The sequence below is a fragment of the Drosophila takahashii genome, chromosome 2R (genome assembly GCF_030179915.1).
Source record: "Drosophila takahashii strain IR98-3 E-12201 chromosome 2R, DtakHiC1v2, whole genome shotgun sequence".
NCBI lineage: Eukaryota > Metazoa > Arthropoda > Insecta > Diptera > Drosophilidae > Drosophila > Drosophila takahashii.
Genome location: NC_091679.1, coordinates 36,358,854 through 36,385,284, shown reverse-complemented (window position 1 = coordinate 36,385,284; position 26,431 = coordinate 36,358,854). Strand labels below are relative to the sequence as shown.

General features: G+C 41.9%; 2 protein-coding genes across 6 annotated transcripts in view; one reads left to right on the top strand and one right to left on the bottom strand.

Moving 5' to 3' along the window:
* Positions 1-26,317, top strand: part of nord — a 60,769-nt gene extending 34,452 nt beyond the window's left edge. The window contains exons 1-8 of one of the 5 annotated variants that reach the window (XM_017152440.3): positions 12,656-12,894; positions 14,712-15,099; positions 23,610-23,695; positions 23,786-24,035; positions 24,442-25,123; positions 25,188-25,321; positions 25,379-25,519; positions 25,575-26,317. In XM_017152440.3, coding sequence (XP_017007929.1) covers positions 14,804-15,099; positions 23,610-23,695; positions 23,786-24,035; positions 24,442-25,123; positions 25,188-25,321; positions 25,379-25,519; positions 25,575-25,740 — 1,755 coding nt within the window. In that variant the 5' untranslated portion in view covers positions 12,656-12,894; positions 14,712-14,803 and the 3' untranslated portion in view covers positions 25,741-26,317. Of the gene's footprint in view, positions 1-38; positions 442-4,371; positions 4,505-12,655; positions 12,895-14,535; positions 15,100-23,609; positions 23,696-23,785; positions 24,036-24,441; positions 25,124-25,187; positions 25,322-25,378; positions 25,520-25,574 lie in introns of those variants that run through there. The other 4 variants (XM_070213254.1, XM_070213252.1, XM_070213253.1 and 1 more) reach the window with 4 other exon arrangements.
* On the bottom strand, positions 18,810-22,086 carry Ir60a (Ionotropic receptor 60a). The gene is made up of 2 exons (XM_017152439.3): positions 21,286-22,086; positions 18,810-20,797 (listed from the first exon to the last, which is right to left on the bottom strand). The coding sequence occupies exons 1-2, from the start codon at positions 22,084-22,086 to the stop codon at positions 19,586-19,588; spliced, it is 2,013 nt and encodes a 670-aa protein (XP_017007928.2). The 3' UTR covers positions 18,810-19,585.
* Positions 26,318-26,431: the final 114 nt, after the last annotated feature.

Genomic DNA, 26,431 nt, shown 5'->3' with positions numbered 1-26,431 from the left:
TGATTTTATTTTTAATACAACATATTTTTAACCAACAGAAAGATGTCTGGGAGAAGTGTCAAAAAGAAGTGCGATTGAGCAACGATCAGTTGCTTAAATCTATAACATCCTATCCTCCCCACCGGAAATTCATGTGCTCCTTCCATTGCTATTTAAAAAAAATGAAGGTTGTAGTTAATGGACGGACAATTCCCGAAAATTTCGGAAAGGCCGTAGGGACCAAATTTTCTAAAAACGAGTTCACAAAAATAATGAAATCGTGCAGCAAGGTTTTATCTAAGAAGGACCCTTGCAAAATCGCATATGAGCTATATGAGTGCATATCATATCCGATACCTATTCTTGAAAATTGGATTTACTATTAAAGACTATCATATTTTAAAAATGCAAAAGAAAATTTTTTATCAAATTTTAAAAAAGAAAAATGTTTAGCTCCCTTTACGTAGGACTTTTAATTCCGTTTGCTATATAGTTATACCCGTTACTTTTAGGAATAAAGGAATATACCCTTTATTATTCGTGCAAAAGTATGTTACAGGAAGAAGGAAGAGTTTCCGAGCCCATAAAGTATATATATTTTTGAACAGAATCACTAGCCGAGTCGAAATAGCCATGTCCTTCTGTCCGTCTGTATGAACGCTGAGATCTCGAAAACTACAAAAGTAGGTATTTTCATTATTGACAATTTAAAAACAAAATTGGACGCAAGTCTAGAACATATCTGATATCCCTGGAATAGATCGATCGAGGAAGCACTAGAATCTCGGCCACGAGAGAGAGAGAGAACTGGACGGTAAACACAAAGTATTTATTTTAAATTCATTATTTTTACAAATTAACACGGTTATTAAACCCTTATTGTTATTTAACAAAAATAAGCTATAAATACCATGCCATAAAGGCCGTGCCTTCAATAGTGGACACATTTTTGAGCTATAAACTCGCGACAATGAAAGTACTGATCATTGTAATTGGTTTGTGTTTTGTAGGTGCTGAACTAAATAAAGTGCGTATGTATAATTTGAGGGCGGATGCACGTGCTGCACAAAAACCTGTATCCTGGTATAATACTTTGATTTTTTTAATCTTATATCCAACAGGAGGTCGTAAGAAAACAGTGTGAAAAGGAGGTGTCTTCGTACGCCAATAAGGACTCATTTAAATTGCTTAACCCGAAATTAAACTGCTACCTGCGCTGCATGTATGATAAAATGAATGTTATCGTTAACGATAAGATAATTCCAGAAAATTTCGCAAAGATTCTAGGACCCCATTTGCCCGTTAACTATTATACGGCATTAAACACCAAGTGCGTGTTGAAAACGGTTCCAAATAAAGACCGTTGTCTATTCGCCTTGCAATTAACTAGGTGCTTTTTAAGTATCGTTCCGGTTATTAATTTTTAAAGTCCAGCTGATTTAGTTTGGGCGATCATTTTATATTAATTCTTTAAACATATCTATTGCGAACTTACAAAAATAAACAACATATTTACTACGGTATTTAACAGCTGTTGCTTTGAATAAAATTTTAAATTAATCAATGGTTTAATAAATCTGAAATATTTTAATGCCTTAGTTTTCTTGACAAGCGACTGTAATTTAGATTATTAAACTTCTACAATTTACGATATAACACTCATCGGCATGGTATACTTTTCGGAGCGTAACGACGTCAAATAATTGGCAAGACTTTTTGCACAAGACATACCTACTAATATCCATAAAGTTTCCAATTTAAATATAAAACCTTGAAATGGTAGTCCATTAAATTGCAGCCATTCTGAGCGTTATCAAATGAAATATTTGTCTGGTATTCCCTTGAAAAAAAGCATATCCAATTAAATAATTTTTCCCATGCGAATTTCCACTCATAATTTAATAAATATTCCTCTTCAAAATTTCCCAAATACAAAAAAAACCCTCTCAAAAGGCTGTTATGGCCTTTACATTCGGTCTCAATTACGCACCAATTTCTGTCCCTCTGTGTGCGAATGTGAATTTGTGTGTGTCGAATGCTATTAGCAATGAAAACTCTGCAACTGTGGCCGAAAATGAAAAGTTCCATTGCATTTGGCAAACTAAAAGAAAAGTAAAAAAGAAATGTACTCTCGTATAGAACAGTTGCCTAATTGCAAAAATGCTGCCGGCCAAACACAGGACCGAAAAAAGTTTTTTTTTGGCCAAATGGCATGGCATGGGTAGCCAGTACCCAGCATCCCCATTCTCATTCCCCACCCAAAAAATGGAAACTACGCTAAAAGCTTAAACAAAACCTCAATAAAGCCGTGGGGCGGGGTTCGAGGAAAACACTGGGAACTATTGAGGCGGCAAATGGCAAACGGAAAAGTTTGCGACGCATGCGCAAATGGCGGCACTCCTAAAAGGACATCGGGATGGCAGGACGAGTGATGCAAGTGCAGCGACAACGACAACGGCATGTAAATGACGCTTTTATGCTGCAATCACGTTTCTTCTGCTCCTTTTTCCCTGCCGCTTTTATGGTTTTTTGTTTCATATGCAGTGAAATTTTATGATTATTGCCAAAGCGACAAAAAAAGTTGTACCGCAAACTTTTACAGGCGTGTGAAAGCGGAGGATGGGAATGGGATGTCCCGGAAATGGGCCCCTAGATACCCTATCCTCGTCAGTTTAAGTGTCATGCTCCGATGCCTTCATCAGAAACGCCACGCCCGGCCACGCCCACCTGTACCTCCTCCCGCCCCTGGATCCGCCTCGAATTGCAGCACACTTTGCTAAGTAGATGAAAATGAAAATGACGACATCGCCACGTCCGGAGTGCATGAAATTTATGCAAATGCACGGAATTTGTATGAAAATTGTTTTATTCCAACGCGTCATTCACGCACACATACACACACCAACACACGCGCAATCATAAAGCACGTTCTCTTGTGCTTAAGCCAGAAATTACTCATACCACATGTTGTCCAACGTCCCATTTCCCACTTCCCAGTCCCTCAATCCAATTCCCGATTCCCTCAGCCGCTCTCCATCGTTTTCTATGTCCCGTCGCCAGTCGCCCGCTGTGTGTTTTATGCAAATTTTACCGCTGTGCGCAACAATGTTATTAAAAAATGATAACAAGCCAAGCATAGAGCAGAAAAAATGGTTGCCAGGCTACAGGTTTTTGTGAGAAACGCGACTACTTTGTATCCTGTAAGCTAATATGTGGGGGAAATTTGATTGATTTATGAGCAAGTGTTGCGGTAAGTAAAACCAAAAGGAGAAACAAAATAGAAAACAAAGGTCACACATTATATACATGATAATATCGTAAATTATTTTGGGTAACTAGTGATCATTTTGTGATATAATGTTGTCAGAAAATATAAGTATTATAAGTTAGAATTTTCAAGTTACAATGTGTGAGTACAGTTAATCTATCGCAATTTGCAAATGCATATATGATATAAGAATATACCAAGATTCTAATTACAAGTAAATGATGTTTTAATAAAAATGGAATAGAAAATGAATATTACCAAAGCTATTTCCTGTCAAACTCCCATTTCCGAAACACTCTTCTTTTTTGACAATATTCGATATACCCTCTAGAATATTTCATAGATAGTGGGACCCAACGACAACTGTCAGTTAGACGTTTGTTGCGGCTTGCCCCTTGTCAACTTTTTTAGTGTTGCGTGTTTTTGTCGCTCGTGATGTTGCTGTTGTCATTTGCATGCGTTGTGTTGCGCGAGGCAGAACGAGAGGGCAGCAGTCACATCAGCTAGGAAATTATGCAGTGAAATATGTTGCCACAGCGAGGGAAAAACAAAAACAGAAACAAAAACACACGACTAAAAACGCACAAAACAAAAGACGGGCAGGGAGCCCAGTTAGAAATACACACAATATATATGCGCAGACTGTGAATATATTTTATAAGACTTGGAAATATGACAGACTGACGGCCGGGTTGCCAACATGCTGCCAGGAGGTCGTCTCTGGGACTCGACTCCCAAGCTCCCAAGCTTCCGAGCTCCCAAGTTCCCAAGTTGGCCGCGGAAGTAAAGAAGGAAGCAGGAGGCCGGGGGAACAGGGAGATGAGATCCTTGTTGGAAATGTAAAAGGCATGTCAAAAATTTCCAGCTTGCTTCGAGCGGCATTAGTTTTGCCATTTGAATGGCAAGCATTCCAGGAATGAAGTATTCCTGTTCGGTTCCGTAGAAAACAGGAGCCATTAACTAAGCCCCAGCACTTGGCAGTTCTCCGACCTCACCAGACTGAGGTTAGCATTTTAGTTTGCGTTTATTACAGAATTTATCATTTCATCAGTGCTGCCTGCAAAGGGTGGAGTAGAAAAGCTGGCTTATTAAGATATTTCTGGCAAGTTATTTGTTAATTGAACCTCAAAGTTAGCTGGCTTAAAATGTCATAGGAAAGTAATATGAGTTTGTATTTCACAAGTTTGAATGTAGAAAAAGAGAAATTCCTAAGAATTTGAAATTCAATACAGTGTTTTAAAATTGTACAGGCCAAAGGTAAGTTCTTACAATGAAGAGCTTAAATCTTAGTGTAGGTAGGTGGGTAGTAGAATCTTTTTGGCCAACATACACACAAAAAAAAGCACGTCGCCGTAAAATCGATAAGTCCAGGTAATTTTTTGGTTATTCCTACTCATATCGTTTTTACCTGAAATATTCATAAAATTTACATTAAATAATATCATTTTGCCGAATTCTCTCTCTCGGAGATTCTCTAACTTCGAAAAAGAGCGCAAGAATCAATATGGCGAGCAAAATGACATGAGTGGAAGCGAGAAAGACTGATTCGAAATTCGAACTGACGTACTTCAAAAGCATGTTTTCTCGCTCGCACTAGTGTACGTTTTGGTCAGAAATAAGATTTTTACATTTCGAACATATCACATTTACCTGGCCCCATATCAAGTTAAAAATGATCTTAATAAAGGTCAAATTGACCTACGATTCATATCGAGTTTTTTTTGGGTGTAGAAGTTCACTCGTCTAGTCATTTGTTTAATAAATCTCAAAGTAATTTTTGCTCTGCAGGCTATTCATGTCAAACTGCCGTTTTGCCATTTCAATTGCCAAATATAATGCTCTCGACTGATATTAATTCTAAATAATCCCGCATTTCAGTGCCTTTGTTTTGTGCTAGCGAAGCGTTTAATTTTTGGCATTTTAGAGATACGTATGTCTGCTGCCATGGCTAATTACAATGTGCAGTGTCGGGGCTCTTTTTGCCGGATTTGTGACAGGCTTCATTGCCAGAAAATCTATGGGGCTGTGCGACTGCGATAAGCGCAACTGCCAGAGATTCGGATTTTGGATCCGGGGCAATGGCAATCATTTCATTACACACTCCCGTCTCCACTGGCCACATAAATGGGAGCAATTTAACTACAACTTTATTGTTATTGTGAGCAATGTTGGCTGTAATTTTGTAGCTTAAACCAAATCCAATTAAGTAACAAGCGTAAGCCTTTTTGGCAAATGTCGACAACGACGACACATTGCCTCGCTTAACCCATTTAATGTTGCACACACTGAAATTGAGAGCCAAAGTGGGCGGTGGGTGGTGGGCGGCATGCGGCATGCGACAGGGGGCGTGGCTGAATAAGGGAAGAGACAGAGACACTGGATGCCAAAAACCAAAGCTGATAATTTCAATCAATTTTAAGCCAGAGACAAAGCGACATAAGGGTAACCAATTTAGCCGTTTCGCAGTTGACTGCCTGCAATTACCAAACTGGAAATTCAATGGAAATTGAGTTGACTGCACAACTTTTCGCAGTCTAAAAACTTTAAACGTGGAGTAGTGATTTTATAACTTTAACTAAGGTGACTAAAATTTAGTGAATTTAGTTTTTGTTCCAAAATAGTTTACATATATTGTGATCTTTTATAAAAATTCTCAAAATGGCAAACAGAAAACGTTTATATCCTTTTGAGCTCATAAAAATTTTTTGATGTGAACAATTTGGAATGGAAAAAATATTCATATAGGTATATCAATAGTTATTCGCAAGCCCATTTTGTCCAATTATTTAGCTTCTATGAAATCTTAAAAAGTTAGTAATGAAATTTGAATAATTTCATATAAATTTTCCAATCACCAATTAAACTAATTAGAGTTTTTTTTGGTTTTGCTTAATACTCTAATCAAATGTTCTAAAACCGAAACCCAACTCAAAAAGCAGGATCCAAGCCAATTAACTGGTCCTTTCATGTGATAAACAGTTAGGCCAGGCAAGAATAAAACCGAAGTCCAAACGATAATGAATTGGAAGTTCAAGCTTTTTTGCTTCTGCGTTTTGCTTACGCAAGTTGGACCTCCAACGTTTTCGCTTTCAATCGGGCCTAAATGTGAAAAAATAACTTTTTTGAGGAATTTCAACATTATAATACCCTTTATATACCATTCTTTCATTTGTTCCCTGATAAACAGCTGGTAAAAAGAACTTCCAAACACTAAAACAAACACATTTTATGGATTTTAATATTAAAATTGTGTGTTTATGTGGTGAACTTTTTTAAAAAATAAAAATTTTAAAGAGAAAAGTATTTTTCCTATATTCCTTACCTTATTTTCAATTGATGGGTATTCTATAAATCCAAGAAGTCCTCAGATTGCGTGTGTGTTTTGGGCCAATTCTCGGTTTCTTTGTTTTGATCGCGATTCCGAGGGTTTTTGTAGGTTTGGTTTTTCCATGATTTTTTCTTTATTTTTTCTGTTCTTGTTCGTGCCTGCGGATGGCTTAATAACGTTATTTTTCTCTGGTCATTGTACTTTTAATGGCCAGTGGCAGCAGGAGCAGCAAACAAATCAAACGCAGACGCCGTTTTGCCCTCGGGCCAGTGTGTTCCTATTGCCAACATTCGCATCGATCATGATCATTTGGTCGGGTGTTGTTTTTAGCCTTTATTTTGTTTTGTTTTTTGGCTCCCAACGATCCCGATGACGATGATGATGATCGTTATGGGGGTTGTCCCTTTTCACTGGCTCCGGAATTGGGGATCGGGGATCGAGGATCGGTTGCGTGGCAGCAACAACTTATCGAGACAACGATGATCATGATGGTGGCGAATCGATAATGATGATGATGGAATATGTAGGCTCTTATAAACTTGAGCTTCTGGGTGGCGAAGCATAACATGGGCCCAGAAAGCTCTTTCATCGCATGACAGGCGGCCGAAACGTTTAAGCCAAAACGTAAAAAAGAAACAGCCAACGAGTTGAGTGAAACAAAAAATACAAAAGCGAAATAAAAATTGGTTTTAGTATTGATTTCGTACAGGAGTGTGTGTCGGCAGAGTTAACATCAAAATTAAAATATGTAAAACTACCATTAAATTATGGCATTGTTCATGCACAACAATCAGGAAATATAATTAACAACAGGCGAATTATATTGTTTACATTGTCAGCATGACAACAGCAAAACACAAAAAAAACAAGAGATAAGAAAAGTTTTTCAGTTTTTGCGGGTTTTGTTTTGGCAAGAGTTTTTGTGTGTTGGCAAGTGTTTTGGCTTTTAATTTGGCACGAAACTTGGAAAAAAGTAATCTTGAAATGAAAGCAAAAGTTTCTTTGATGCAAGATACAATTTCAACAGCAGATTTGAGCGAATTTTTGTAAAGTTGCTCATAAATATCAGAGAGATGACCTAGGGACATGAGATTTTAGTTGTGAAAATGTTTTATAAAGTAAGTTCTTTTATGTAATGGCATTTCTCAGCCATTTCTGATTGCCAGATAACTTATTTAAGTAACTGAGAACTAGAAAAGTGAGTTCTTGCACCTAACTGGATTACAGAGTATGTCTCGATTTTAGCTGAAATTATTCAAAAGCAATTGTATAGACAATCCTTGTGCAACGCTCCTGTCTTCATTTCGATTCATCATTAGCATAAGTAGCAATATCCTTTTGCTTTCAGAGCAAACAAAAGGAAGGATAAATGCTCAAAATTGACAATGGTTCGCTGTAGGCAACTGCACAGTTCTACGTTAAATTTACCCCCTTTTTCCCTTTTCAGGAGGAGAAAGAGGGACGCAGCCTAATGCAACTTTTGTGTTGGCGATGCGAAAAGATTTTCCGCTGCAATTTCCACTGGAATGAATTGCTTGCCAATAATCCGCTGCGACAGTTGGCAAAAATGCAATTAAAAAATTTCCACTTTGTCGCTGGCAGGACGGAGAGAACGCTCTTTTCTTTTTATTTTCCCGGGCGAGTGTGAGTTGGCCTTTTCCGATTTGTTTTGCGTAAGTTTGACAGCAGAAACAGCAGCCTCCCCCTTGCCACTTTCCTTTCCAACCAACTGTAGCTAAAAGAAAATTCTTTCATTTAATAAAATGCGTGCCAAGTTGACAATTTTCACTGGGCTTGTGCTGTCACTTGGGCATAAGGAATAAGCCGAAAGTTTTGCAAGTTTTTGATTTTGCCCCAGGCCACGCCCCCTTCCCCTCCACCGCCTTCGTTGTCAATCAACGGCAAGGGGGTGGGGGGCGTGGCAGCAATTTGTCCAAGCCGAAGATCCAGGTGTTTGAGCCTGTCTTCTCGGCCCGCGGCAAAGTTTTCCATTCAAAGGTGTTGTAAGGTGCTAAAAACTTGAGCGGCTCCCTTTTTTTCTCTGCCCCCTCTAAGTTGGCATGATAATTCACTGAACGAGGGTTGGGATGTGGATTCTCACTTAGTTCTCACATTTATAAATATAAATATTAAATAACGAATAATTTAGAAATTATTAAGTAGAACTTTATTCAGTAACAGCGTAATCATGTATGGCGCTTAAGTATTTATGTATTTACGTATTTAAATACTTAAGTATTAAGTACAAAATCTAAAGCAAAAAATAAAATAGTTTTCATTGCAGTTAGTATACGGATTTAGTTTAAATTGCTGCTTGCACTTTACAAATAATTGTATTTACAGGGACAACTGCACTTCAACTTGAAGTAAGTTATCTAAAGTGGAAATATCTCTCTTAAGAGGATTCCCAAAACGACGATTGCTAGTTTTCAGCATAGCTCGAGCTTTAATTAATATTTTTTCCCACAAAACCCCACGCATTAGCATTCCGGTAACTGGTATCCATCCCTAGTGGTTCGATTTGCGGATGCGTGTAAACAAATAATCTAGCTCCCAGGCAGCGAGTAGCGCCCAAGTTCAAACGAAGCCAAAGCCACCGAAAACATGTAAAAAACGAAAAGCCGGACCACACACGCCAGTTCCTCGGGAAGGAGGACAAAAGAGCAACAAAAACTCGGCCAGGTTCGGTTCGGTTAGGTTCCCTGCTTCTCTTCCCTGCCCTACTCCTTCCGAATCCTCCTCAACCTGGCCGTATTGATTATTGTGATCTGCCGTGTGCTCCGCTCTGGGGGTAATTATGCAGCCAGGGGACTCGGACTCTTTGCGGGAGTAGGGTTTTCGTTTCGTTTTCGACATGTTGGTGGATCGGAAATCGGGGATCGGGAAACGGGGGCTCGCCTGTCATTTATTTTAAACGATTCCTTTACACATGTCGGAGGCTTTCGCCGCCAACGTTGCCGCATTCCCAGTACCCTTCTTCCCCATCCTCGGCTTCAGTTATATAGCCATATAGCTACCGCTTTGGCCAGAGCCTCTGCTGCCGCCAATGACGGAGGCATGCCAATCATTTTGCGTTGATGAAGTGCGAGTGTGAGGCAAAAATGTTGTACCAATAAGTTCAGTCAATGGTGCTGGATGCCAGAATGTTAAAATGCCAAAATGCCAGGATGTTCCATCAGTATCTGAGTATTTCAATTCAGTGCTCCCAGTTTGGCAGTCGTAAATCGCTGATCGATTGTCGGGAACAGCGTGTTGACTCTATCGTTACACAAATGGAGCAGCTGAAGTATTGTGTCAACAGCAAAATGCACTCAACTCGATTCGCGCGGCATTTTCTGGCATGTCAGCAATTTAAAGAAAATCAATCGAATATTTGTCACAGTAAATATTCACATAGGTGGTCAAAAATAGTTGAAATGTAAAAGAGGACGGGCAGAATATATGAAGAATGTTCAATCAAATGAAAGCATATTTCAAAGAAGAGTGGTTGAGTGAATAAATGGAGAAAACATGGGTTTTTTGTTGAAAATGATGATCAAGAACTTATGGCCAAAACGGAAACTTTTCTAGATAATTTTTTTTACCTTTCCCTTGCTTTCATTTAAATTTTTTTGCCAAAATTTCAACTATCCGATACCTAATGATAATAATTACTCTACTTCAAGAAAATATTAAATATCAATTAAAACTTCAGGCCAATTAAGAGCACATTCCATACCGAAAGGCCCTAAGCTTCTGCCAAATCAACGTTCGATCGCCGTGGAGCAAGGGCACATTCTACTCGGCAGCTAAGTGACTTGTTCCACCTCTTCGCCAATAATTAATTTGTTGAAAATGCAACGCCGACTCTGGGCCACCATCAGCGCCAAGGAGTTGGGATTGGAAGGGGTTGGGGTTTGGGATTGGGATTGGGTTGGGTGGGGGAATGGACGCCGGACAGCGTCGCACTGACAGGCGGGCAGCGCCCTGCATTATGCATGAGATTGGACCGGGAGCCTGGAGGACGGAGGCTGGGTGACGGAGGATCGGGGCTGCGGACCCTTGAGAAATGCGCGGCAGGGGCGCCTTCAAGGTTGGCCGTTGTCAACTCTCGTTGCTCCTGCCTCCTGCCACTAGCTTCCTGCACCCCGATTCCCCTGCTGCCACAAACTGCCGCTGATTAAGTCACTAAAACTGCTGGCTGCTTTTCTAACTAATTTGCTGTTAATTTGTTGCTACGCTACGGCCAGACGCAACTCATTTCCTTCCTGTCACAGGGCAAAAATGTTGTTTTACCTTGCCTTTTTCACTCGCTTTAAGCTGTCAGAATTCCGGGAAAACCCCTTCGCACTCACTCGCACTCGCACAGGTGAAGCCAGCCAAATCACTGCGAAGTTGGCGGCGAAAAAGGTGGAGCACAGCAAAAAGTAATTTGTTTATATCAGCAAAATGCATAATAAGGCCAGCGAAAATTTCATAACAATTTGGAGCTGACATTTATGAGGTTTCTGTTCCGCTACATCTTAAATTGCAAAACATAAAGCGAAGGATTTAGTTTGATAAATGAGATGAATCGAAAATATGCACAAGTAAATATGTATGGGAGATTAGAAAATGTTAAGTTCTAGTTCACAAATAATAAACTTAAATATTTTTTTACATAAACGTATCCCCCACATTGACACTACCAATATAAACGTTTCCGAATTTATGGCATTCACAAACGAGGCATAGAATGCCCACTTATTGGGTGGGCTGCAGTTCAGTAAGAGTAATTTTTATTCTGAAAATCCCCTCACAACCAAATTTAAGATCCGCCACTGATGTAACACTTAAACCCCTGCAAAATTGTCCTATATACCATTTCATCTCATTTTGTAACAGTTAATGACTTAACTTAATCTCCCAAAGTGGACTGTGTTCAGTCGTAGCCTTGGTTGGAAATTGATACAGCTGCGACCGCTGCCCTGGAATGGCTTTAATCACTTGGGGGACACATGTAATACCCGAACCCAGCTGCACATGCACTCGAATCGGCAAACACTAGCCTGTCAAAGCGTTTCCACAGCATCGCCTCATCGCATGTTGCATCCACATCCACATCCACTCCGCCGCCTCTGCCACTGCCACTCGGATCTAATGTTTATCTTCCGTGTTTCGGCCAGCTCCGATTTCATGTGGGGGCACTCAGGCACTTTGCATGCGGATGGCTGGCGGGGAATCCCCTTTCGAGGTCTTTGAGAGGGGATGCTGCCAAGATGCGGCCGAGTGGCGCTCAGGGTTTCCACCGAAAGTCACGTGCGGCACATAAAAAATCAACGCACATCATGTTATTCCACTGATTCTGGGCTCTTGTTCTTGCTCTTCTTATTTTTCGTTGTGTTCTCTTCTGGTTTTCATTGAAAACGAAATTCAAAAATCAAAAATGTTGGCGAGACAAAAAACAACACAAGCCATCAATGGGGCAGGCCCAAAGCGAAGGCATTAATTAAGGGAGAGCAAAAAGTGTATGTATTGTTTTTCTTATTCTTATACCCGTTAGCCATAGAGTAGAAGAGGTATATTGCATTTGGGGAGGAGTATGTAACAGGGGGTAGAAATTTGTATTTTTTGAACAGAACTGAAACTGTTTTCTTAGAGATTTTTGAATCTAAATCATATATTTTAAATGGGATTACAGGGTATCTGTAAGTTATTTCTAGGTTTTTCGGTAAGCCCATACTTCACATGAACACTTTAGGAATTTGTATTGTATTATCAAAATCAAATAATACTAAAACCAAAAGCTCTTGAAAGTATGCAACATCTTCAGAATCAAGATTTTGTGTAGCGGGTATCTGAAAGTCGTGGCCCTCTATTATATCGTTTGTTCTTGCTGTTTTTTTTCAGACTTTCTGTGTGTGTGCGTGGGGGAGACTTCGGGACGTCTTCGGTTTTTAGTTGGGGCCTTCTTCGTTCCTTGGGAGCTGCCTCTGCCTCGGCCGGCGTCGCTGCCTGCGTCGGCGTCTACGCTGGCGTCGCAGTCGCTTCTTGCTCTCGACGCTCGGGCTTTTTGGCTTTCTTTGCGCACGACTCTCGGGCATTTTGCGTTTGCACGTCAAGGCAGGCGGACGACGAGGACGAGCGTCGAAAAACGACGGAAACAGCAGCCAAGTGCCAAAAGCTAAACTTCCGTACCCGGGAAAACGTGTCGCGTGTGGAAAATCCGAGTGAAAAACACCGAGCAAACGGGGGAACACCCGGCAAAAAGCCCGCTAAAAGAATCCCAACTATGCGTGCAACCACAATTCAAAATACGAATTTATGAAAAGTGTTTCTGGTCGGAAGAGCAAAAGTAAAAGTAAGAGTGCTCGTGCGTGGGCCATCGGCTAATTGCTCGTGTGTTCCACAGCCACAGGTGGTGTTCCAGCCGCGCCACGCCCCCCGTTTTTATCTACCCACGCCCCCCCGGCCAATTGTTGCGGCACACGCAAATTCGCAGAACCTTAATTAAAGTGGGGACCCCTGTGCAAAGAAGAAGGAAAGGTCAGCGGGCAGCCGCAATTAGCAAATCTAACAGTTCCGAGAATCGATTCACATCCACTGCAGCCCCCAATTAATTGGGCGCCCCCAAAAAGCAGCCGAGTAACCGAAAAGAGAGGAGCCGACGCATTGCGTTACTCCCCCTAAAAAGAATCGGGAAAAAATACATTTTTATTTTCTGGCCATATAGCGGCAGGCCAAAGAAGTTGTGGGTGGATTTGGGGGCTTTTTTCGTTGGGTGGGAGAGCGTGTGTCAAAGGTTTGACAGGCCTTAATTGTGCGGAGGACAGCAAATCGGGAGGCGAAGGAGGGTGGGGGCTGTACGCCTCTGTACGCCGTAAGGAGAGTCGAGTGGAATCGGGGGCTTCGTATTTCGGGATTTTCGGATTTACGGATTAGAAGCGAAACGCAGTTTTTTTTGGTTGGGGGAGGCAGAGAATTAAACGTCGGACAGAAACATCAGATTTCACAGTGCAACATGAAAAATGTAACCGCAATTCTGATTTCATGGGCGGAAAGAACTCATCGAAATAAGCTAAAACCCATTTGGGTTTCTCTGGCTTAGCTCGCGTTTACCTTTTATAGCGAGTTAAAGTTTTACATACAAAATTTATTTGTAACGGCCATATCTTGTGAACCGATTAAAATTTCACTATCAAGTCTTCAGTGATTATGTAGCTATGAACCCAAGGAACGAAATTGACAAATGACTCTTGCGCACTTAGTAACTAGTGCACCTAGCGCGTTAAAAAACAAATTTGCCTAATTTTTCGATTTTTAACGCGCTAGGTGTACGTCTTCGCAAGAGTCATTTGTCAATTTAGTTCCTTGGGTTCATAGCTACATAATCACCGAAGACTTGATAGTGAAATTTTAATCGGTTCAAAAGATATGGCCGTTACAAATAAATTTTGTATGTAAAACTTTAACTCGCTATAAAAGGTAAACGCGAGCTAAGCCAGAGAAACCCAAATGGGTTTTAGCTTATTTCGATGAGTTCTTTCCGCTCATGAAATCAGAATTGCGGTTACATTTTATAACCCTAAAAATGTTGCACAGTGTTTTTGTATCCCAGTGATTTTGTAAAGCTTCCTTGCAACAGAAATTGCTAGAGGAAACTTAACAAAAGAAATGAAAACTACTCAGTGCAATTAAGAATGGAAGAAGACTTAGAAAGTGTAGTAAATTTGGAAGATATTTCAAAGGGGATAGAAACAAGGAAGCTTGAATAGAAATCATAAAACTTTTCGACTAAATTATTAACTTATAAAGTTTAGTTTTCTTAAAATCCTAGTGTCTTATTTTCTTTATCAACAGCTAGAATGTCTTTAACTAAGAAGACCATATAGTTTGATTTAGTTAACAGAAAATAAGCTGAACAAGTCCAAATAACTTTTGTTCGGCTAGATATTTCTTCTACTGTTGAGTTCAATTAAAGCAAATTAAGTAAAACAATTTGTAGATTTTGGTTGGCCAACAAATGCCGAAATCAATTAATAAACATGCGATGAACAAGAAACAAATCGAATTTGTTGGCCATTGAAAATATCTAGTTATTAAATAAATTACTTGTTAGGAAAAACAAAGCAGCCTATTAAAAAGCAATTTATTTAATAAAGCTCCACGCACTTAAAGGTGGTTTCATCTAGTTCAAGCTGAAAATCCAATAAAAAGAACAAAACAAGTGAACAGTTGATACAAAATAAAGTGAACCAAGAGCGAGAATCATGTCGCCAGGAGTGGAGCTGCTGCTGCTGCTCCTGCTCAGCCCGTCGCTTCTCGCGGAGATTTCCCATCTGCCGATGGTCAGTAATCGCATTATCCTCGACTCCACGGAGCTACTCCAGCCGCCTCCTTTGGTGCAGGACTCCAATGTGCCAGCAAAGGCGAAGCCCGCTGTATCACCGCAAAGGTGTCCTTCGCTGCAGCGGTACCGCAAGATGCTGAAGGACTTCGACGACCTGGAAGACCTTTACGTGGACGTGCCAGTGCATATTGCCCTGGCAGAGCGGCAGAGGAAGCGGTGAGTACGGCATTCGATTCTCGGTTTTCGGTTTTCCGATGAGGGGCAGCAATACGGCTAAGTGCGATGGCGACGCCGCCTGCCACACAAATCAAATTACGGCCAAACAAATGCGAAAGATGGCCAAAAGAGCCAAACTTAGGGGCGCCTCTTCGAGAAGAAGAAGAAATAGCCGGCAGGAGCAAAAAAATAATTTATAACCACGACGTGTGGCTGGCCAAACAAAAAAAAAATGAACGAAAATCCTCAGCCAGAGTTTTTTTTTACAGTTGTCCATAAATGTGTGTGTGTGTGTCCATAGCTCTTCTTCTTATTTGTCTAGTGTGCGAGCTTTTGTTGTCCTCACAGCTGCCGCCACAAATCGCACTGTGGATTCAGACCCAGATTATATGTCAAAACCTCTTAAATTATGGGAAATGTTCCACTTAAATCTAAGATTGTTTTGGGGAAAACTACAAACACTATTAGGACTTCTGTAACTCGTTTTTGAAATAAAAACTGTATTCTTTGAGATTTAGGTAAATAAAATGGTATAAGATTACAAATCACAAGATTAAAGTACAAGAGCTGTGATCCAATTATATTCCTCGACCTTTACTTAAATTAAATGGTATTGGACTATAGGATATAAAAACGTACTCATTGCTTCAATCAAATCTCAATAGATCAAGAACTGTGGCCTTAAACAAAAGTTAATAAAATAAATGTTAGATATAAATTAATGCTGATTAGGTTTTTCTAAAAAGTTTAAAATCAAAATATTCAGAAAAATCCATATAGAAAAAATCTAATCAAGATATATCTTGACAATACCTAATTTAAATTTTTGCAACCACTTTTTCTATTTTTGTCTTGCTGTTATAAGTTCCTGTAACACCTAAATTTGATGTTCTACATAGGAATACATATCTGTGGCTCCCCTATATTGAGTTTTCCCTGCCCTCCTAAAGTTACCTATCAACAAGGCCCGATTGGCGCATTTCTCTGCACCACTGTTCCCGCTGCGTTGCACGTGGCGTATGAGTAACGTTCTTTTTTTACGATTTTCATTGGTTTCCCTTGGGCCGCAGCAGTTGTGCCTGGGTCAAAAGAGGCCCGTCACGTTTTCGCTTAGGCTCTGGGCTCTGGGCACTGGGCTCCGGGATTTCAGTTTTCAGTTTTCATCTTCTCCAGTGAACGTGCGAACCGCCGCGGGGAAACTGGAGGCCCTCGGCTCGGATAACACTCGATCATTTGCCACAGAATGCCGGCAAACATTCAAATTAATGTCGTGGTTTGTCGTCAACTCCTTTTTCGTTTCGCTTTTTCAGTGCTTTGGCTTCTTTTCTTTCATTTTTCCCTTTTTTGCCCCACTATATAATATAGTTGGTATGTGTATTAGGCGGCACGGCGAGGGTGCTCCAATTGCCTCCAAAGGCAGATCGAGTGACCAGCTCGCGAGACTCTGGAGATGTGAGATTCGAGATCCGAGAGGCCGGAGCCCAGTTCCAAAATCCAGAACCAGAGTACGTGACGTTCGGCTCGAGTTGCCCAGTTTGCTGAGCGTGTGAAAGGAGTTCGGCAGTAGTTGGTCAAAGAAGCTATGGCAAAAGTCGCGTTTATGGCGCGTGCAGCCATTAAGCGTTTTGCTAGAATCAGCAGGCCATATTCATACTCATGCCCATACAAACTACCATTCGCAATCCCATTCCTAGTGGCCCCGTGCGTATCCTTCCATCCACATCCACCAATCAAGGGGCGAGCGTTAATATTTTTGCGCAAACAAATCATAAATATTAATTTAACGACTTAATTCGACGGCGCAATATGCGCTCCCGTTCCCAATTCGAAATTCGCAATTCACAATTCCCGATTCGCATTCGCCAGTCGATCATTCTGGACTTCTGGATGCCACTTGCGGCCACCTGTGGCATTCGCCATCTAGTTGTGGCTGTTGCTCTGCCTGTGGCTGCCAGTCACCCAGTCAAACAGTCAGTGGCCTGAAATCAAAACAAACCCCAAAACTGCCGGAAAGGTAATTGTCTGGCCAACTGTAAAGGAATTTACTCGACAGGTGGATACCTCTTAAAAACTATTTTAGGTGACGTTATGAAAAGATAGTGCTTTAAACTGGGTAAACTATATTATATAATGCAATTGTTTAACATTTCCATGATGTATGATATGATTAGGCAAATATCTTATTAAAATATTTTGAATACATTTCCAAGCCAAAGAAATTATTTTACAAATAATTTATATTTATCTGAACCATTTTATATTTTATTTCACTTAGAAAGATATAAATCTTTTGTCTTAAACATTTAAATTTCTTTGTTTTTATTATTGCTTTATTTGAAATAAAATGCTTTAAAATTAATGAATATAGTTTTACCCCGTCGCCTAACTACTCCATTCACTGTATATCCCTTCCAGAACCATTTTGTGCAGGGAATAAAGGCAAAATGTTGTTAATATGTTGATGCTGTTGTTGGATTGTTGTTGGCGTTGCATTTTTATGAGCGCCGCAGGCTCAGGCGGTGTAAACAACTTTTATTGCCCGGCCCGACACTCGGCAAAAACCCGCCCGCATCTCCACTTTTATGGCGTGAAACTATTTATTTGTAAGCGCATCAAAGCGGCCACAACAGCAGCAACAAATTGCCATAAAATGCGAAGCATAATTCGTTTTTGGCCTTTTTTCTCCCCCGTTTTTGTTTTGGTTTTTAGCTCAAAACTACGCAGACCTTGCGGCAAAGGCGAAATTTCGCACAATGACCAATGCCCCATCATCATCAAACTCAACATCGACATCGGCATCAACATCGTCGTCATTATTTTGCGCCGCCAGAAAAGATCTCCTACGAGTGCGGTGGGCATAGTATGTATTTTTAGCACTTGACAGAGTACGAAAATACTCGGCCGAGACTGCGTAAGTCTGAGGATGAAACTGAGGAATCGGAATGGGAATCGGAATGGGAATAGGAATCGCAATCGACAGAGCCAAAACCAAACCAAACCAAACCGAACAGAACAGACAGAGGGGCGTCGCTCTTAGTCAGACGACTGCGACTTCGCATCAACGCCATAGTTCAATAGTCTAAAATTTCCCAAAAAATAGAGACACAACCGCAGAGGAAGGGAGAAGCAATTTTCAAATTGCAGACACTAAGTGCTCACTGTGCCCATTTCGGTGTGAGTAATTGAGTGTGTCTTTGTTACGCATTGTTTTCGGCGTAAATCACTCATAGAATCGGTATCACAATCAGAATCTGAAGCAGTGTGTTGAGGCATAATAGAGATATCGAATAATTGTTATGTTCTTGGCCGACACAAGGATCACAAGTGAAACGCGAGCCCAGTTGGGAAAGTGGGCGAAGTGTTCGGTGGGCTCTATGTATTTACACTTGACTTCCCAGTGACAGCGGATGAGTAATCCCCGGCACTCAATGTCGGCCATAAGATCCATTAATGAAAACAGATGATAAATTGTCTCAACAAGTTGCTGGGGGCAAAATACACAGCCATGGGAATTTTCCAAAAGCGAAATCTGATTTATGGAATATCTAATAACTCATATTAAACATGAATTATAGATTTCTGAAGTGCAAATAAATTGTAGCTTAAACTGAAAATGAATAAAACAATTTGTAGGAAAGCATTTATTTGAAATTAACTTCCACAGAAATATGATATGTATTTTGATTTAATAAATTTATATTAAGAGCTAATGTAGATTTAATTCCATTTACTATTTTTCATCAAACCTTAATTTTTTAAAAGTTTTATAACCAAGCTGTAAGTATGGGCCACTAAAAATCCACTGCCTATTAAATAGGAATCCCTTAAAAATTACCAAATTTATATCCTGTAACGAACAAAAGTTGTTCCTCCTCCACTTCTGCGCTCTACTTGCAATTCCAATTCCATTTGGGATGATATTTTCGAACCGAAACTTGTGCCATCTGATATCGAAGCGATATTTGTTTGGCTGCCCTGCAGTAACTTCCTTCGCAATCAGCGAATGCGCCACTTATAGGGATATCTGCTTAACTCGTTCTTTATCTGTGTTTTCGCTCGGAGTTTTCCGGCTGCAGCAGTGCGGCAGTGCAGCTGGGAAATCTGAAGCTGATTGTCAATTTGCGGAAAGCGAGGGGAGTTCGTCTCAGTCTCATTCCCGTTCCTCAGTCCCATTCCCAAATGCACCAGGCTGCACACAGACTCCCCGCCGTTGTTGTTTGCAAAAATAGAATTTTGTCTCTGATTTTAAGTATTTCGCGTGAAAAGTAACAGAAGCGACCCGAACGGCACGGACCAGACTATACTATATCTATATAGACTATAGACCAGACAAGAGACCCAGACATTGGAGGGGGGATGGCAGGAGGGAGGGATTGCCAGTCAGAGTCAGTGTCTCTCAATTGCAAATTTATGTGAATTGAGTCAATTTTATCGCAGCCAGCTAGGGGAGTTAGTTTGGGTTAGTTTACTTTTGACTTGTTTGTCCCTAGAAAACTTTGCGTCGTTTGACTGGCGTAAATCGTACGACTGGAGCCACTTGAACTTGGCGCTGCCAGTGGTTATCCCTTGGGTCCTTCCTCCCCCTTCCTCTCCTCCTTTTTCTCTTTTTTCTTTTCCTGTCCTGCTGCTTGCTGACCAGCTGGCACCGCCAATTCCGGATCATTAGCTCGCCGAGAAACGTGAGGGCGGCGACGCAGATGCCCACAACCAGGATGCCAAAGGGTCCTTTAAGATGCTCCGTGGTCAGAACGATATCGGTATCCGCAAACTTTGGTCGCATCTTATTGATCCTATTGAGATACGTATTATTGTATCTAAAATCCGCATCGATCTTTTGGAAAATGCCCACATCCCGCATATTCCGGATAATGCTGTTCATCTCGAAGAGAAAGGGAAAGCCCGCCTTCATGATCATTTGCAAGGGACTGCTGAAGACGTTGTGGGGAAAGGCGTATATATCATCGGCCAGGGCACTCTGCATCGTGTACATCCGGTTGCTCAGGATGCACCGCTCTCCCCATTTCACCGCCTCCAAATTCTTCGTTTGCGGCATAAACTCCGGCGAGGTGTTGTACATCTTAAAGATCCACATATCATCCGGGTTCTCGAACCAATCGCGACTCTCCTCGTGGCCGCCAAAGGGAATTCCCTCGGCCACCACTTCCGTTAGTTCATCCAGCTGATGTAGATAGCCGGGATCCTGGAAGGTTCCTATCATCTTGGACGTGTAGGTGGCCACCACATTCAGGCCATAGAGGGTCAGAGCCATAAAAAAGAGCCTCGTGGACTCACAAATGGGACGCTCTTGAACGGCTATTGAAATCGAAACAGCCAGAGCATTGATGGCCGTTAGACTCAACTGTTGGTAGTACTTCGGTTCTGGGAGGATCTTGACCAGGGCAAACCAGAACAGCCAGCTGATAATGAGAATCAAGATGAAGCCCAGCCAGGTGTAGCCCTCGAAGATGCCCACCATCGCCTGCCAGGCGGGTCTCCGTTCCGCCACCTTGATGTACCAGGTGTGCGCATCCTGCAGATAGGTATCCGATCCCCAGAAGACGTCAGCCACCTCGTTGTCCGGGTAATAGCCCCCGATTATAAAGTCGCACTCGTTGTCCTCCACTTTCCCCAGCAAGCCGCCCCAGCTGCCATCGGCTTCTATTTCGCCACGAGACTCGTTGCTGCAGGTCTGGTTTACCTATGGAAGAAGAAAGAGGGATTATTAAGTTAGATCGAAAAAAATGTATGGAAAATATTATTTATTTTAAATCTCATTCTTGGATACTACAGAAGAAAGATCATAAGATCAATTTCAAAAAAATGAAATGATGTATGACTAATATAAAACAAAATATTTGTCAATTTAATAAGTTTAAGTCAAAGGACTGTTTTCCCAAACAAAGTATATAGATTAGTAAGGAAATATTTGAATTTAATTTAATTAAGTGGTAATTTTAATTTTAATTTTTTTTAATTTTAATTAAGTGGTAATAAATTCTTAAAGTTCTATTCAACTGTATTTAGGTTTGATGCCTCTTAAATTTAAGTCGGTAATTTGGTATACAAATTTAGAAAATATCTTACAGCATCAATTTAATACATTTTTCGATAAATGTTTATGTCGTAACAGTCAAAAGCCTCCACAATTTAGTTTGCAAAAAGCAAGAATAAGGTATATAAACTCACATCAAATTTCAGTCGATTTTTCATGAATCCAAGGATTCTCATCTCGAGCCCCACGATGCAGTCGGCCTCAACGAAGGGAGCCGAGATCGAGGAGCAGACGAAGAAGGTGCAGTTCTTGGGGCTGAAACCAGCCACGTAGTCCTGCATGGAGGCATGAACGACTCGGGGACTGGGCGAAAGTTCTCCATTGTGGCACTGACCCACACTCTGAATGTCCAGAATCCGGCAGTTCACATTGCTGTAGTAATCGTTAACCAATAGGTTATAGTCCGTGGGCGAAATGGAGTAGAGAAGGGCCACTCGATGGACATAAAGTTTTTCCATTAGCCGCGTGAAAATCTGGGATGCCACGTCCCGGGGACGATTCCTCAGTTTTGGATCATTAAAAAGAATCAAGAATCGGGCTCCTGGGTTCCAGGATCGCATATTTTTTACGTGATTGGCCATCAGTCTGCGTAATCGCTCTATAGAGTCCACGATTATCACATAGTTGTCGGCGAGGACCAGTGATCCCATGTTTGGGATGGTCTGGTTGGTTTTGTCGGATATCACTCGGATTTGAAAAAGTTCCTGTCTGTGTGGTTCCCCGGGATAGGTGGCCGCCTCGTTGATTAGCTTGCTGAATCCCTCCTGAATTTGATCCGCCGGACTGGAGAGGTTGAACACGTGGGCCAGCACCAAGTTATAGGCTCTGGTAAAGCGCTCCACGGGATTGCGGTAGAAAAAGATTTGCGAGAAGCTGTCGAGGCAATTGACTCCCGCTTCCCAAACATCGGGTCCCAGATCCTTTTCGGGCAGCATAAAGATCACCGTGTTGGCCGTCTCATTCGAGGGGTTCACTATTCCCTGAGTGGGATTTAAAATATTCACCAGGAAGATGATAGAGACACTTGGATAATTCCACAACATTTTGGTGTCTGTCACGTTGGACAATTGTGAATTAACTGTGGTTGGTGTGAATTTTAGTGGGCTTGTGATGTGGCGGATAACCTGCTTATTGCAGGTTGGGCATATCGATTATAAAGAGTGGGAAAGTTTAAAAAATATATAATACATAGAATGCGAGGGTGCTCAACCCACTTAAACCAGCCTTTCAAAAGTTCGGAGTATTATGATAATCCCGGGCTTTCAAATCCATTAAACATTTACTGCGGCCTGCTTGGATAGCATTAAATCATTTCCGGGCCTCGCTGCCCCGGGAGCGCATTCAACTTTCGCCTTTGGCCGATGTTTGCCTTGTATAATTGACTGCTGTCATCGTGCCGACAACAAGGATGGCCCCCAACAACAAGCGCTGGCCAACAAACAATCGCCATTGCAACATGCAAGGCTTAAATTAAAGCAAATATTTTCTCAGTCGCAGCGGCGCCGCCGACCAACAATGGTCGAAATGCATTAAAACACTCCATCAATCCGAACCTTTTGGCAGGGCGGCCAAAAATACGACTATATGGTATTATATGGCAACGAATGGCGCACTAACTTCTGTTCGGTTTGCGGGGGATGACGATAATGATGGCCACGATGACGATGATGATGATGATGGCCCATGGCGTTGGCCGGAAGTAGCCGGTCATAAAAATAAAACTCGAGATGGCCGGCCATAAGCCAAGTCAATGAGTCATTTGCTGCATTGAAGCGGCCATCCTTGCGAACTGCTCCTTGCAAACTGCATCCTTGTCCGAGTCTCGTGTTCTATATATGTACATATAAATACCATGTGGGTGTATCGGCGAGCTCGTTTGTCTTAGCAGTTTGTCATTAGAAAAATTGCTCGTAAATTTCGCATTTAATTACAATACAAAGCTCAGCAAGTTCAGAAAAAGTCCAGCGCCCAGGGGACTTGAACTCAATCTTTGGCTGCAACAATGTTGCAACAGCATCGGCGAGAAGATGGATAAACAAAGTTGGCAAAAGGATAAAGGAAGTCGAAGGATGGATGCTCTTTCCGGCTTATAGAGGTTATTAACCATGTGAAGTATTTGTGAAGAGAAATCTTAATCTAAATCTAAGCTTTATCTCTGTAAGTTCTAAGTCACTAATAAGAGATTATATATTAATGACTTTTAATCTAAAATGTTTTAACTAAATATTGATGAAATGTTTAAGGAATCCTTCATATTTACCCCCTGACCAACCGGACTGACCCTTTAGAACAGAGTATGGCCAAAAGGCGCTGACTCATTTGGTTCAGTTCGGTCCAGACAGGCGGCAAAACAAATTGCGTGTGATAATTTAGTGTCATCATTTTTGACAAAGGGCGTTAACAGCTCACTTACTCCGCCCCTCGAAAAGCCGCCTTCATCTCGTTTTGCGTTTTGCAGATTTGTGCTGAACCTGAACGACTCGACGCCGCTGACGATTCGCTTTTCGGCGCCCGTGGGCCGCAAGATGTACTACAATCAGACAGGTAAGTCCGCCCTTCTTGGGGCCCCCAGATCCCCAGACCCCAAGACCCCGAAACCCCTTCATTAACCGGCGATCTCCTCTGCCTCTGCAGGAAACCTCCTCCGGCCGGCGGCAGTGGCACCTGGTCCAGGTGTGGCTGTGGGCAGTCTGGTGCTGCCCTGCGCCCTCCGCGGCCAATACGACCTCTTCGTCCTTTCCCGCCACTCGGGAGCCCTCAAGGTGGACGCCCTGGCGGAGCATCCCCAGCACGACTGGCCCCTCCTCAATGCCACGCACCGGATCGCCATTCGCACCCAGAACCGCGTGCGGAAGCGCGAGATGATCGTCAAGTGGGACAGGAGGTGAGTTGTGATCCCGAAAATCTAGAGATCTAGGAAAATACCATAGAGAAGGTTTTAGCAGAGAGGCCTTGCAATTTATCATTATCTCCATTTTAATCTTAGAATAATTTATTAGGTAGACTAATTTGAATTTATTTTCAAATTAATAAGTACAAATTTTAAATGATGATTACGGCGAATAAATTAATAAAATTTGCGTAAAGATAATAAATAAATACGATTTTTCTTACAAAAATCTGAGATAAAGTTACTGATCTTTAGTTATAACTTAATTAATAGTCACTATGTTAACGATGTTTAAAATAAAATTTTCCTTGAAATCTTTAAAAAGTAGTTCAAGTTGAAGAGATATAAGTTTTAGTAAGTACCTAGTATTTCTCTATTCAAACCTCAAAAATCGTTTCAGCAAGTTTGATTACCACGTCATGCACTATTGCCTGGTGATACAGCGCGTCTCCATGAACACCCCGCGGATAACTTTCGACAATTTCTGCCAGGCGGTGTCCGCCTATGTGGATCAGCGACCCCTGACTCCCAGTTGCTCCGGAGGCAATCCCATGGACCTCGTTTGGGGAGCACCAGCCCAGCGGGAGAGGAGGCTAAATCCCCGGCAGAATCTGCACATCGTGTGCACGGGGAAGAGGCGCCAGCAAATGCTGCGTCGCCTTCACCCGCGGAGCAACTACCAATTGGATGTGTTCGGGGTCCACCAGGCCCGACAGAACCTCACCGTTCGACTGGCCAGCAGCCAGGTGAACTTCAACCGCACCCAACCGTTGGCCCTGAAACAGCAGGCTCTGATGCAACTGAAGATCGGGGGACAACATGGCAAACAGGTGTACAGCTTCAAGGTGCCGCAGACGATACTCGAGGTGGAGGCGGAGCCGTTTATGAGGCACCTGTTGATTCCCTGCTCGGGCAGCGAGATCCGGGTGAAGCTGCTGCGCCAGAGGAATGAGGTGGGGAAAACGGAGGCCTTCTACAGTCCCACCTACATAAGGCAGAAGGGAGTTTTACCCGGCGAAAGGTATCTGATGCGATTCGAGCCGAGCAACGAGGATGAGGCGTTGCGGGCCCAGAAAGTTATGGTATGTAGATACTAAATATACAGAAACTATATCATATAATCTAAAATTATATTTATTTTTATAGGTGGCCCTTAGCAGCGAGGCTTTGTTCCGGGATTTGCCCGAACTGCCGCAGAATACCAGTGTTTTCAATGTGCGAACGAGGTGCAATCGAGCCACCATCGCCTGGAATGGCTCACCAGATGAACGGGAGTTGAGGTAAGACCCCAGTCCATAATTCCTAATTATGATATACTAAATCTCTCTATCTTGCAGCTACTGCATCATAGTGTTCAATCTGCCGCAGCGCAATCGCAGCGTGGTGGACACCACCAACTACTGCATGGACTTTGTGCCCAAAAGGGTGATGCAGTATCGCAACTTTGAGTGGATGACTTGTAGGGAAAGGCAACAGAGGTGGGCAATGGGTATACCCCTTAGAAATATTTATCTAATAATATATCCTCCACAGTCCCGACAACATCGAAACGGAGACCATACTGAACCTGATGCCGGGCTCCAGTTACCTGGTCTACGTGACCGCCAACCTGAGCATGGGCAAGCCACTGCCCTACCAGGCACTCACCCTCCACATGGCCAGCCAATGTCTGGACGGATCCCACGAGTCCTTCTACTAAGAGTCCTTGAGCCAGAGTTACTGGAACCTAAAACCCAAAAAGCTTCGCTGCATTTTCGAATACAAACACTGAACTATCCGTCGTTGTAAAGCTACCTTATCCACTACGATTACTACACTATCCTACAAAAACTATGCTGGTTAAAAGACTATACACCTAGCTCCATATACTATATATATACAGATATACAGATGTTCGTGGCAAATGTTGTGTGAGCGAGTGAGTGTGTGCATGTGACTTCTGATTGTGTTTGCCATTTGATTCCAAGTATTTTCGAGTGCTTAATTTTGTAATTTTAAATAGCTAGCCGTTAATTTTTGTATAAACTGTTTCATTGGTTTTCCCACTCCGCTAACTGGATAATCTAGCGCTCCTAGTTTAAAGTTTACACTTAGTTCTTGATAGGCTTTTGCTGTTAAGTTTAAACCGTAACCGTTCTTTTGTACATTAAGCTTACAGTTAGCTCTATATTAGATATACCATTATGAATATATATGTGCGTTGAAAGCGTTGTATTTTTTGAAGCCGAACTTATGCAACCGAAAGGAGGACAATAAACAAATGTGCTATAAAAGGAGGAGAGTGTCGCAAATAAATGTGAAACCGCAGCTAAAGGAAAACTGATATTTGCAAGGTGTTTTTACTTAACTCCCTCCCTATCGAAAGGAAAAGCTTCGGGGGCATGAATGAA

Coding starts and splice junctions, on each gene's coding strand:
- Ir60a (XM_017152439.3), bottom strand. CDS start 22,086: ATGCTGCCCGAAAAGGATCTGGGACCCGATGTTTGGGAAGCGGGAGTC. Junction 20,798..21,285: donor AAAATCGACTGAAATTTGAT/GTGAGTTTATAT, acceptor CTTCTTCCATAG/GTAAACCAGACCTGCAGCAA.